General features: G+C 46.5%; 1 protein-coding gene across 1 annotated transcript; it reads left to right on the forward strand.

The window, feature by feature from the left end:
- Window positions 1-7,627: 7,627 nt before the first annotated feature.
- On the forward strand, window positions 7,628-8,278 carry LOC132567474 (gap junction beta-6 protein-like). Its single transcript, XM_060233149.1, has one exon. It carries the CDS (start codon window positions 7,628-7,630, stop codon window positions 8,276-8,278), a length of 651 nt encoding a protein of 216 aa, XP_060089132.1.
- The last annotated feature ends 6,039 nt before the right edge of the window (window positions 8,279-14,317 follow it).

Here is a 14,317-nt window from a genome sequence, read left to right on the forward strand (position 1 = left end):
TTTCCATGGCCTTCTAATGTTAATAATTTTCTGTTTAATAACACTATCCAATCCTTAATTCATACCAAACAAACTGCATCATGATATAGTCTTAAATCCAGTACTTGGAAGCCTCCCCTTTCTTTAGCGTCTGTCAGGATCTTCATCTTAATTCTTGGTTTCTTGCCAGCCCATATAAATTCCAAAAGTTTCCCCTGCCATTTATGAAATTGTTTATCTTCTTTCACTATCGGTATAGTTTGAAACAAGAACATTATTCTTGGTAATATATTCATTTTTATAGTCGATATTCTACCCAGGATAGACAAATTCAACTTATTCCATTTTTGTAAGTCCACCTCAATTTTCCGCCAAAGCTTTTCATAGTTGTTTTTTAAAAAGTCAATATTCTTTGTTGTAATTTCTACTCCTAAATACTTTACTTTAGAGGCCACTTCACAGTTTGTTAAATTTTGTAATTACATCTGCTTAGATTTTGACATATTTTTACACAAAATTTTTGTTTTCTCTTTATTTACATAAAAGCCTGCCAGATCACCATATTCTTTTATTTTTTGGAGCAGCAACGGTGTAACTTGAGTTGGGTTTTCATTTATAAACATTACATCATCTGCAAACGCTCTGTATTTGTAAGAAAAGCCTTTTAATTTCAAACCCTCTATCTCCTTATCTTCTTGAACTTGCATAAGCAGTATTTCCAGTGTCATTATAAATATCAAAGGGGATGTCTTGTTCCTTTACAAATTGCTATTTTCTCTGTCAAATCTGCATTTATACAAAGTCTTGCTTGTTGGTCAGTATATATTGCCTTTACCATTCTAACAGAGTCTTCACCCAATCCCAATTTCTCCATTACTGCAAACATAAAGTCCCAATGAACATTGTCAAAAGCTTTCTCTGCATCAGCGAAAAGCAAAGCTACTTCTTTTTCAGGATGTTTTTCATAATATTCTATTATATCTATTACAGTTCTGATATTTTCTCTTAATTGCCTTCTGGGGAGAAACCCTGCTTGTTCCTCTTTAACAAAACTATTCAAATGCTGCTTCAGGCGTTCCGCTAAAATTCTAGCATATATTTTGTAGTCATTATTTAGCAATGAAATTGGTCTATAGTTTTTTACATTAGTCACATCTCTCTCTTCTTTTGGTATCAACGAGATTACTGCTTCCTTCCAAGTATTAAGTATCTTCCCATCTATTCTTATAATGTTCATCAATTTCTGAAGTTTTGGAAGTAGAGTTTCTTTAAGAACTTTATAATATCTTGCTGTAAAACAGTCAGGACTCGGAGCCTTCCCTGGCTTCATTGAGTTAATTGCCGCTTCAATTTCTTCTTTACCAATTGGGTCATTTAAGATCTTTTTCATATTGTCCGTTAGGGGTTTAACATTAATTTCCTGTAAATAGGCATCTATTTTCTCTTTCCCCCCCACATGACTTTTATACAAATTTGCATAGTACTTATAAAACTCTCTTTTGATTCCTTCCTGGTCAACAATTTCTTTGCTGCCCTAACTAATTTTATTAACAATTTTATTTTCCAGCTTTATTTGCACTCTCAAAAGATTTTTGTTGAAGCCTTTTTAAGTTCCATTCTACTTCTTTATTTAACAAGTGTCTTAGTTGGTCCTATAGAATTCCAATTTCTTTTAAAATCTTCTTTTTCCCTGGTCTCTTTATAAGCTCTCTCTTCTTCTTCTTAATCTCCTTCTGTATGCCTGTCATTTCTTTCTCTTTAGCTTTTCTGTCTTTATTATTCAATGTGATTAAAATACCTCTCATCACCGCTTTATAAGCATCCCACACCGTTTGATATTGAACGTCCTGGTTTTCATTTACTTGGAAAAAGGCTTTAGTCTCTTTTTGCAGAGATTCTACTACCCCATCTTTCTGCAGTAAATCTTCATTTATTCGCCATCTTAAAGTGTTTTTGGTAGATTTCACAGACCACATTATTGGATTATGATCTGCTCTTATTTTCAGAAGAATCTCTATTTTTTTTTGTTGTAAGTCCCAAATTTTTTGTACTCCATAACATATCAATCCTTGAGAAAGAGTTATGTCGAGCTGAGAAGAAGGTATAGTCTCTAACTGTAGGATTTTTCTCCCTCCAAATGTCTACAAGATTTTCTTGCTTGGCTAATTAAAAAAAAGACTTTGGTAGTTTACCCTCATTATTCTTCTTCCCAGATCTGTCCAAAATATTTTTAACTGTACCATTAAAGTCTCCCATTAACATGATTTGCTCATATGTCTCTTGATCAAGTTGCTGCATAATGTCCTTTAAAAAAGAATCTTTTGCTCCATTAGGAGCATACAGTCCCAATAGCAAAGTCTTCTTGTGGTTCATCATCAGTTGCACTGCAATATATCTACCATCATCGTCCTTAAAAATCAATTTTGGTTCCAATTCCTGTCTTACATAAAAAAACCACACCTCTTTTTTTCTCCTTAGCCAATGAAATTCCATACCAAATTGCTTATTCCACAAATATTTGTAATCTAATCGTTTAATATGTACTTCTTGTAGACAAATTACCCTATTTTTTGGACCATAAGACACACTTTCCCCCAAAAAAATTGGGGGGGGGAGTGTGTGCGTCTTATGGAGCGAAGGTACTTACCTTCCTCCGGGGGGGGGGGGGGCGATCCGCTGCCTCCGCCTCCGATCCCGGCGCTTCCCCCGCGCCTGCCTGCCTGGCTCCAGCTTCTTCCAGCAAGCGCTGGGATCGCTCCACGTGGCCCCACCGCAAACCCAGCCCTTCACGAGCGCCGGCTATGGAGAGGGCAGCGTGCTTCCTCCTTGCCTGCCTGCCTGGCTCCAGCTCTGATGCTTAAAGCAAGCGCTGGGATTGGAGGGCAGAGGGAGCTGGATTCCACATTTTAATCACTCTCTACTTAAAGTAGCATTTCCATCAGCTATGTAAGAATCTTCGTTCATGTTAATATACAAAACTGAACCCAGAAGTGAAGGCTGCAGTCCAAAGCATGTCGACTTGCAAGGAAGACCCCCTGAAGTTGGCAAGGCTTTCAAAGGCCAAGCATTAGGGTTGCCGAGTCCTAATCAAGAAATATCTGGAGACTTTGGGGGTGGAGCCAGGAGACTTTGGGGGTGGAGCCAGGAGTTCTTTGGGGGTGGAGCCAGGAGCAAGGTTGCGACACACACAATTGAACTCCAAAGGGAGTTCTGGCCATCACAGAGAGACAGTTTGGTGTAATGGTTAAGTGTGTGGACTCTTATCTGGGAGAACCGGGTTTGATTCCCCACTCCTTCACTTGCAGCTGCTGGAATGGCCTTGGGTCAGCCAGAGCTCTCTTATCTGGGAGAACCGGGTTTGATTCCCCACTCCTTCACTTGCACCTGCTGGAATGGCCTTCAAGTTCTCCATGAAAGGGCAGCTGCTGTGAGAGCCCTCTCAGCCCCACCCACCTCACAGGGTGTCTGTTGTGGTGGGGAGAAGATATAGAAGATTGTAAGCCGCTCTGAGTCTCTGATTCAGAGAGAAGGGCGGGGTATAAATCTGCCATTCTTCTTCTTCTTCACATTTAAAAGGACCGCACACCTTTTAAATGCCTTCCCTCCATTGGAAGTAATGAAGGACAGATAGGGGCACCTTCGTTGGGGGTTCATAGAATTGGACTCCCTGGTCCAATCTTTTCAAAACTTGGAGGTATTTTGGGGAGAGGCACTGGATGCTATGCTGAAAATTTGGTGCCTCTATCTCAGAAAACAGCCCCCCCCACCGAGCCCCAGATACCCTCAGATCAATTCTCCATTGTATCCTATGGGAATCGGTCTCCACAGGGAATAACAGAGTGCCCAGCAGACATTTCTCTCCTCCCCCCCCCAGCTTTCAGATGATCCTTCAACAAGAGGAGGGCCTCCAAACCGGGGGGGGTTCCCTGCCCCCTCCTGGGGATTGTAGAACGTAGAACTAAGAGAGAAGTCACTGTGGAGATAATCAAAAACACAACCACAAGGTTAAAGTGACAATTAACTAGCAAATGTATTATTAACCATAAACACAAAGAAACGTAAGTCCCTAATAAAGTCCTTAGAGTAGTTACATATGGAGAAAGTCCAACATGAGAACGTCTTCTTCACATAGTGATTTCTTCAGTGAAATTTCCATCAATGAAATACGAATTTCCAAATGTTGCTTGAAAATCCCTGGACAGGTCGTCGACTTCTGCCCCACCTGTTTCCAATTCTTTTTCAACAGGGGATATTCCACAAATTTTCTAAAAACATGAAAAGAGACCTCATGCTACCTGATAAATATTAAATGATTAATAATTAATACAAAAATAAATCCCAGAACTCACAACAACAAATATAAGATTCTTGCATAACGCTAACAGGGACCATAGCCTCCTGGGGGTTGGCAACCCTACCAAGCACACATAAAGACAGGGTCGCAAGCACAGCGTCACAGAACCGAGGGCAAGAGCCCGTGTGGCACAGCAGTTGAAGTGTCAGACTGGGATCTGGGAAACCCAGGTTTGAATCCCCATACTGCCATGGAAGCTGGCTGGATGACCTTGGGCCAGTCACATCTTCTCAGTCTCACCTACCTCACAGGGTTGTTGTTCTAAGGATAAAAAGGAGGAGAGGAGAATGATGTCACCAGCTGTGGATCCCCGTTGGGGGGAAAAGTGGGATAAATAACTAAGTGGACGGATAGAATCTTTAGTGCATGTCCTATATGATTGCAAGGTGTACAACATTCACCGTGAAATCCTTCCTTTTCCTGCAATCTTGCCTACCACTCTTAATCAAAAAATGCAACAACTGAAGGGTCTTCCATGGGCCTTTTTTTGGTAGAAAAAGCCTGGCAGGAACTCATCTGCATATTAGGCCATGCCCCCTGACATCACCACTGTTTCACACAGGGCTTTCTTGTGGAAAAGGCCCGGCAGGAACTCATCTGCATCTTAGGCCATGCCCCCTGACATCACCACTGTTTCACACAGGGCTTTCTTGTGGAAAAGGCCCAGCAGGAACTCATCTGCATATTAGATCATACCCCCTGACATTGCCATTGTTTCGCACAGGGCTTTTTGTGGAAAAGGCCCGGCAGGAACTCATCTGCATTTTAGGTCACACCCCCTGATGTCACCATTGTTTCACACAGGGCTTTTTTTGAAGAAAAAGCCCAGCAGGGACTCATTTGCATATCAGGTCACACCCCCTGACACCAAGCCAGCCGGAACTACATTCCTGTGCGTTCCTGCTCAAAAAAAGCCCTGGTCTTCCGGATGATAGGAACCCTGTGGTTATACTCAAATTAGCTAAATTTGGCTGGCTTGCCACCAGAACGAGAAAGTCACTTGTAGCTCAGAAGGGTAACAGGCATTTTTCCCCTTTCTCTCTTAGTTGGTAGCATTTAAAACAGGGTGGGGAACCTTTTTTCTGCCAAGGGCCATTTGGATATTTATGACATCATTCGCGGGCCGTACAAAATTATCAACTTAAAAAACAGTGCTCCGCCAAGAACGAACAATTCAGACTGGCAAATCTTATGCAAATAATTGTTTTTCTATTTGAAGTCACGTGGGGAGAGCCTAATTCAGCACACACACACCGGCTTGCCACCCTAGGCAAATGCCTAGGTCCAGGCATATTAGACCACATCCCCTAATAGTAGCATATTAGGTCACACACTCATTAGCATATAAGGCCACACCATCTGGGATAATCACGTGCAAACTGAACTGGTGGTAGCTGGCTCCCACCCCCACACCTGCCAGCCCTCCCTCCCTTCAGCTGCTCCCAGCAGATCTCAAAAAGCACACACATAACCCAGCAGAAGCCCTTCACAATGCCCATGAGAGGGTGGGGCTCGGCCCAGCAATCCCCGAGGACCAGACCAAGTGATCTCGAGGGTCGTAAATGGCCCTCGGGCCTGACATTCCCCACCCCTGGTTTAAAATGATTAATCCCATTATAAACTATATGTATGTTTTGTAATTGATTTTACCTCTGCCCTCTCAGCGTAATTTATGTGGGATACTGTAACCAGCATTGGTATTATCTGTATTGTTTTTGCTGGCTTCTGCTGAATAAACCTGAAACTTGAGATAAATAACTAAACAATGTAAGCAGAGGAAGCCTACAATTGTGCCCTTCGTTCTCAGGCAACCATGAGGCTAAAATGGAGGAGAGAACATCAGCCACTTTGGGTCCCAATGAAGGGGAAAGGCAGGGTCTAAACAAAGTAAATAAATAAGGGCCATCAACATCCCATTCCACCCTGACCTGGATGGCCCAGGCTAGCCTGATCTTGTTAGATCTCGGTAGGGCTTTTTGGGGGTAGAAAAATCCCAGCAGGAACTCATTTGCATATTAGACCACGCCCCTGTCATCACCATTGTCTCACGCAGGGCTTTTGGGTAGAAAAAGCCCAGCAGGGATCATTTGCATATTAGGCCACACCCTGGCACCACCATTGTTTCACACAGTGCCTTTTGGTTGAAGGAGCCCAGCAGGAACTCATTTGCATATTAGGCCACGCCCCCTGACTCTAAGCCATTTGGAGCTGCGTTCCTGCTCAAAAAAAGCCCTGGATCTCGGCACCTAAGTAGGGATGGCCCTGGTTAGTGCCACTGGGTTGCTGTGCAGGGGCAGGCAATGGCCAGCAACCTCGGAACATCTCTTGCCTTGGAAACCCGATGGAGTCCCCGTAAGATGGCCACAACCAGAGAGCCCTTTCCAGCAGCAGCATCGTGTTCCATCACAGAAGCTACCCAACTCGGGACAGAAAGTTCTTATGAAACCACATCACCAAAAGTCACAAGTCCAAAACATTCTTTTGACTTAGTTTTGTTGATACTTTTCTAGAAAGGCTCCTTTGGGGAGGTTTTGTGTGTGTGTGCGTGCGCGTGTGCATGTGTATGTTTATATGTGTGTGTATTGGGGGGGGGAGCAAACTAGCAAAAATGTGTCAATGCATGGCTTCCCCCCCCAGAAAAGTTCCAGCAGGAACTCATTTGCATATTAGGCCACACCCCTGACATCAACGTTGTTCCACGCCGGGCTTATGGGTAGAAAAAGCACAGCATGGACTCATTTGCATATTAGACCACACCCTTTAGCCAGCCAGAATTGTGTACCTGCTTAAAAAAAAAGCTCTGTGGGAATTCAAAACAGCCAGATGGCCATCTGCAGGTGTTTCCCATTTGTGAAACCAAAAATCTTGAAAAAGAAGGGCAGACCAGCTTGAACCCTGGTGCAAAATGAACAAAATTTTATTCAGAATGTCAGCTTTTGTGTGCTAGAAGCACACTTCATCAGACAATAGTATGGAATGGCAAGCGGTCCTAAAGATGGAGAAACACCAGACCCCAACTTGTGACTCTTTTAAATCTGCTAAAAAAACCCTTTCCATGACTCTGTGCGTAGTAACTCACTGCCCACTTTCTCCATATTTAGGACTGCTGGCCATTCCATCCTGTTGTCTGATGAAGTGTGCTTAGAGCACATGAAAGCTTATCTTCTGAAGAAAACTTTGTTGGTCTTAAAGGTCCAACTTGACTCCTGCTTTTGTTCTACTGCTTCAGACCAACACGGCTGCCCACCTGGATCTATTTACTGGTGCCAAATGTCTCTTTTCCTTCAGGTCTCGATGGGGACAGACACGCTCGTGCAGCTGCTCAGCGGCACAACTATGCTAGCCCCTCGCCTGGGCCGAGCCGGGCTGTCCGTCCTCATGGCAGTGCGGCTGGCAGCGTTGGCGGTGGGAGCCAGAGCCCTCTGGCAGGACGAGGTTGGGGACGTGGGCTGCGATGCCACTGCCAGCTGCCGCCTGGCTTGCTTTGATTCCGCTTTCCCGGTCTCCCCCTTCAGCCTCTTCCTGCTGCAGGCGGCTGTTGTCTCCACGCACGGTTTGGCTTGCTCCTTCCTGTGGCACCCGCCCGACTGCCAGGGGAAGGGGTGGCTCCGCGACAGAACCCAACAGCTCCGACTCCATTTGCTGAGCGTCCTGGCTCGAATCCTCCTGGAAGCCATCTTCCTGGGGACGTTCCACGCTCTCTACACCCGCTACCCGCCCGTCTTGCACTGTCCTCCTTCAACACTGTGCCCCAACTCTGTAGTGTGCACCATCCGGAATGCCCAATGGAAAGACACCTTCAACCTCTTTGTAGCTGGCATTTCCTGGGCCTGTGTGGCTGTTTGCCTGGTGGTACTTTACTTTGCCGTCACTAAAATCGTCCAGCTTCCATTGCGGCCTGCAAAGATGCACTCGGAACATCCCCTTTTAGCAGAATGTGCTTGAGCATCCCTGGTTCAAGGCACCCCCACTGCCGGATTAAACCCTGTGGAGGCCTCTAGGCAGTTGAAATCTTGGAGGCCCCCTTGCAAATTATCTGAGAGTCTGAGTGCCCACCCCACCGCCCACGGCAGCCTGCAGGCCTACGGTTGCCAATCCCCAGGTGGGGCAGGAACAAAGCCCAAAGGCATCCATGAAAAACCAGCCTCAATTATGGAAAAATTAATAACTTTATACAAAAATGTTTTATAATACTTGCGAACACAATATAGCCCGAAACCAAAGTCCTTTCATTTAATACCAACGTTCATTTCTTTGCGGTGGAGGTCCGGGAGAGAAATTGGCCAAGTAAGAGTCCAATGCTAAGAAGGTCCTTTCAGCAAAGACAGGTGCAAAGACGATAAGCAGCACAGCGCAAATTCGCAACAGGGAAGCGCATACTGCTGTTCACACGAGGCTTTTACAAGCTGCATAAAAAATATCAGAAATACAAAATTGTGTATTTTAAGCTTGCTGGTGATTTCTGATATTATTTTAGCAAATTTAGCCCCTCCCCCCACTTCAGGGTCATCCAAAAGTGGGGGGAGGGTGGGAAATGTCTACTGGGCACTCCATTATTCCCTATGGAGATCAATTTCCATTGATCCATGGGTATCTTGGGCTCTGGGGGGAGCCTGTTTTTTGAGGCAGAGACACCAAATTTGCAGCATAACATCCGATGCCTCTCCTCAAAAGACCCTCCAAGTTTCAAAAAGATTGATCCAGGGGGTCCAATTCTATGAGACCCTAAAGAAGGTGCCCCTATCCTTCATTATTTCCAATGGAGGGAAGGCATTTAAAAGGTGTGCCGTCCCTTAAAATGTGATGGCCAGAACTCCCTTTGGAGTTCAATTATGCTTGTCGCAACCTTGCTCCTGGCTCCACCCCCAATGTCTCCTGGCTCCACCCCCAAAGACCCCAGATATTCCTTGAATTGGACCTGGCAACCCAGTGCAGGCCCCTTCGACAAAACTGTGGGGAAGAGGCAGAGAGAGGCAAACTTGGCGACACCAGCAGCAGCCGCACCAGACAAGTCGGGCAAAAAGTGGCTCAGTTGCTGGCTGAACACGCAGGCTGGGAGGGTTGCAAGCAGGGGGGGAAGCTGGCCTGCGGCCCCTAAAGAGCCTACTAGGTCTGATTGTTAATCCACCCCAGCACCCCTCGTGGTTCATAAATGGATGATGTCTGTCTGTCCTCTCCCCTCCATAGCAGCTGGCCACTCTTTTACAGCTTTGAGGGCAGAATACAGCAACTGGGAACAGGGAAGGGGCGCTCTCCCCAGCCAGTCGTCTTGCTCATGTGAAGGCGCAACTGAGGAGCCTGATTGTTGCACGGGGAACAGTTGTCTCCTTTTCATTTAAACCTAGGGTTGCCAAGTCCAATTCAAGAAATATCTGGGGACTTTGGGGGGTGGAGCCAGGGACAAGGGTGTGACAAGCATAACTGAACTCCAAGGGAGTGCTGGCCATCACATTTAAAGGGACAGCACACCTTTTTAAATGTCTTCCTTCCATAGGAAATAATGAAGGATAGGGGCACCTTCTTTAGGGTCTCATAGAATTGGACCCCCTGGTCCAATCGTTTTGAAACTTGGGGGGTACTTTGGGGAGAGGCACTAGATACGATACTGAAAATTTGGTGCCTCTATCTCAAAAAACAGCTCCCCCAGAGACCCTGAAACCTCCAGATCAATTCCCCATTATACCCTATGAGAATCGATCTCCACATAAGGAATAATGAAGTGCTCAGCGGACATTCCTTCCCCCCACCCCGTTTCTGGTGACTCTGAAGAGGGATTGGCCTCTCTACTTACAAGTTGCAGCCAACTTCTTACAAGTAACACAGACACCCCATCCCAAGAGGAAGCCTTTCCAATCTGAGATTGGAGCCTCCCGAGGCGGATAGTCACATGGTGGCTTTGGGGGCGGGGCTTCCCTTCGCCGGCCAGCTGACTGGGGGCGGGAAGCAGCCTGGGAAAGCAGAAGAACCCCCGCTGGGACCTGGGGATTGGCAAGCCTATTTAAACCAGGGGTGGGAAACCTTTTTCTGCCAAGGGCCATATGGATATTTATAACATCATTCGTGGGCCATAACAAATTATCAACTTAAAAAACAGTGCTCCACTGAGGAAGAATGATTCAAGCCAGCAAAATTAATGCAAATAATTATTTTTCTATTTGCAGTCATGTGGGGAGAGCCTAATCTGTCCTCCCCCCCACACACACACACCTGGCCTGCCACCCTAGGCAAATGCATAGGTTCAGGGCTTTTTTGTAGAAAAAGCTCAGCAGGAACTCAGTTGCATATTAGACCACATCCCCTAATATTAGCATATTAGGGCACACCATCTGGGATAATCAAGTGCAAACTGAACTGCGGCAGTAACTTTTCCAGGCCCTGCAGCAATTCTGGCCGGCCAGCCAGACCCCAGGGAGGCTGCCACACAGCACATCTGGGCCCTGCGATCCCTGCCTGGCCCTGGGGAGGCTGCCGCACAGCACAGCTGGGCCCCACAATCCTCGCTGGCCAGCCAGGCCCCAGGGAGGCTGCCACATGGCTCAGTTCGGCCCAGCAATCCCCGAGGGCCACACAAGTGACCTCGAGGGACGTCGTACACAACCCTCGGGACGGAGGTTCCCCACCTCTGGTTTAAACCTGGCTGCCAGGAGGGAAAGTCATTACTTATAATATGGCTTCTCGGGTAGGAAATGGCACCACAACACTCAAGATTGTTATTTTTAGTTTTGTACATTCAAGTTATCAGTGCCTTACTGGAGAGCAAGGACTTCAGAAGATATGCCTTTCTGGGACCAGAGCTGCTACGACGGAGCATCTGCAGATCTCAGCTTTGAACACCCCCAACGATTTATACTTTGAATAATTGCTGCGCTGTTTGCAACCAAGGGAAGTCCTTGCCTGATGTCTGGTTCAGTGTGTAGAAGGCAGCAGAGCCCAGGAAACCCCTGGGACTGACTTACGACTGTCAAAAAAAAAACCCCTGGGACTTACTTACGACTCTACCTTCAGGAGCCTCAAAGTGGCTTACAATCAACTTCCATTTCCTTCCCCACAACAGGCAGCTGGTGAGGTAGGTGGGGCTGAGTTTGGAGAGCTGTGACTGGCCCAAGGTCACCTAGCAGATTCCATGTGGAGGACGGGCGGGGAGGGGGTTGGAATCAAACCCGTTTCTCCAGATGAAAGTCCGCAGTCGCAAACCGCACCACGCTAACTCAGAGGGTTGGCGTCTAGGCAATCTAACCTTGGCCCCAAGAGAAGTAGAATTCTGACACTTGCTGTACATTGAGCATATGTTCATTTTAAAGTGACCGAACAGTGTTACTGTCAAAAAATGCAGCAGACCCCCAGGAGAGAAGATACTCAGGACCTTCTAGAGCAAGGGTGTCAAACATGCAGCCCAAAGGTCAGGTCAGACCTCCAGAGGGCTCTTATCAGGCCCACAAGGACCTGTCACCTGCTTCCTTATCTCTCCCTTGCTTCCTTCTGCATAATAGCTTGCTTTGCCAGGCTCGCTCAATTGCAGAAGAGCTACAGGACTAAACTTCTATTTTCTCCATTGGCTGACCAGCACATGAAGCAACTTTATGTACAAAAGCCCACAAGGCCCAGCCATTGCACGTTTCCCCCTGGGTCTTAGGCTCCAAGCAATGACCATAAGATTTCTGTAATGAAGGTCAATAAATCATCTGTTGGCATTTATTTTGATTGTACTGGATTACTCAGTATATGGAGAATATTTTATATGTAGGGTTAATATTTTAAAACATTTCTGAATTACACACACAAAAAAGTAGGTTTGCAACTTACACAGACCTGAATGACACCTGAACAGCATACTCAGGATTGCTACAGCACAGACACTGTCTCCAGATTATGATGTAATGATTCAGGGCAAGAGGTTGCTGTAATCAGAGACTGTTAAATAAACAAAATACTGCAAGTATGCTTTGTTTGCATTTGTATCTCTGCAACCTGGCATTACATTTTATGACACAAATGGCCTGTCCCAACAAGGTCTCATTTCTATCAGCTGGCCCTCATAACAAATGGGTTTGACACCCCTAGAAAATACATTGACCAAAAGAACACGGGGGGTGTCACTGGGAATCAGTTAATGGAAAATGCAAAGGGGCGATTATTTTGCTCAAGCCGCCATCAGTTTGTTTAACCTTGAGGGATCAGGGAGGAGTCAATTTCCAAACCAACCAACTCATACAGTTCCTTGTGGGACCCTAGCTTTTTTGTTCTGCTCTTCAGTTTGCAGTTTACCCACATTCCAAACATGAGGTCTAGAAACTTGTTAAAGAGCAGAGACTTAAGAAAGTGAACTCTTTGTTGATTCCGCACTCCTCCACTTGCAGCTGCTGGAATGGCCTTGGGTCAGCCAGCACTCTTGCAGTTGTCCTTGAAAGGGCAGCTGCTGTAAGAGAGCTCTCTCAGCCCCACCTACCTACAGAGGGTTGTTGTGTGCGTGTGGAAGCTAAAGGAGATTGTGACCACTCTGAAAGGAGGGCAGGCTATAAATCCAGTATCATCTTCTGCTTCCAGCCTCAAACCCTGCAGTATACAGCAAGGCTTGCCGGCTTCACCTTCTGCTACCAAAACACAACTAAAAAATAAACTAGGTGAGTGGTTACTAGATGATGTGGCAGAGGAAACCTCCACATTCACAGGCAGTAGACCTCTGAATCAGAGCCAGGAGGCAACATCAGGAGGGCCTCCACCTCCGTGCTCTGCTGTTGGCCCTCCAAAGGAACTGGCTGGGCACTGTGTGAATCAGGATGCTGGATTCAGCAGGGCTCTTCTGATGTCCTTATGAAGGCCTCGGCCTCTGTGCCCTGTTGTTGGCCCTCCAGAGGAACTGGTTGTCCACTGTGTGAGACAAGATGCTGGACTAGATGGACCAGTAGTCATTCTCTGAGGTTCTTATGAAGGCCTCAGCCTCTATGCTCTATTCTTGGCCATCCAGAAGAACTGGCTGGCCACCGTTCACGACAGGATGCTGGACTAGATGGACTGATTCCTGCAGGGCTCTTCTGTCCTGAAAAGCTCTCCCCACCCCCCCAGAACTTCATGCTTTTCAAGGATCATTTGAAGTCACGGTGAGGAGCTCTACAAGAGAGGACAGTTCTCTACCCCACCCCAGTTCTGCAGACAACATGAACGCACATGAAGCTGTCCTTCCACTGAATCAAGCCTTTGGTCCATCAGTCACTGTTGTCTCCTCAGACTGGCAGCAGCTCTCCAGGATCTCAGGCGGAGGTCTTTTACTGCCTACTGCCTGGTCCTTACAGCTGGAGATGCCAGGGACAAACCTAGGATGTCCTGCATGCTAAGCAGACACCAAGGGTGGAATTCCAGCAGGAGCTCCTTTGCATATTAGGCCACACACACACAGGGCTGCTTTTTGTAAACTCTTGAAGGACTGGCTACATCAGGGGGGCGTGGCCTAATATGCAGAGGAGCTCCTGCTAGAATTCCACTCCTAGTTGGCATAACCAGGAACTAGGGAGGCTTGGGCAGACCAGGGCGTGGGTCAGAGGACCTCCTGGGGCAAATGACAAGACACAGATGCAGAGACTGTTGTTTTGTTCATGCTTTTTCAGCCAGTGAATACTCTGGTATATGTTAAGGTTCTAGCCCAGGGGTGACCAAATCCACTTAACGTAAGAGCCACATAGAATAGATGTTTGAGAGCCGCAAGACAGGAAGGAAAATACAAGGGGAGAGAGGTGGAAAGAAAGCAACTTTAACTTTAAATGCATTCTCCAAGCCCCTGTCTGGCTTGGTGAAGTGATTTAAAGAGTCAGTTGATAGGGCGGGGGCTTCAAGAGCCACACGCTGTGTGAATGAGTCACATGTGGCTTCCGAACCACAGGTTGCCTCCCCCCCCCTCTAGAAACTTGTTAAAGAGCAGAGACTTAAGAAAGTGAACTCTTTGCCTCTTTTTAAAAGCTTTAAGGTCTGTATGCTCCCTTCCTCAATGCA

This window comes from Heteronotia binoei, chromosome 2 (assembly GCF_032191835.1).
Source record: "Heteronotia binoei isolate CCM8104 ecotype False Entrance Well chromosome 2, APGP_CSIRO_Hbin_v1, whole genome shotgun sequence".
In the NCBI taxonomy this organism is placed as follows: Eukaryota; Metazoa; Chordata; class Lepidosauria; order Squamata; family Gekkonidae; genus Heteronotia; species Heteronotia binoei.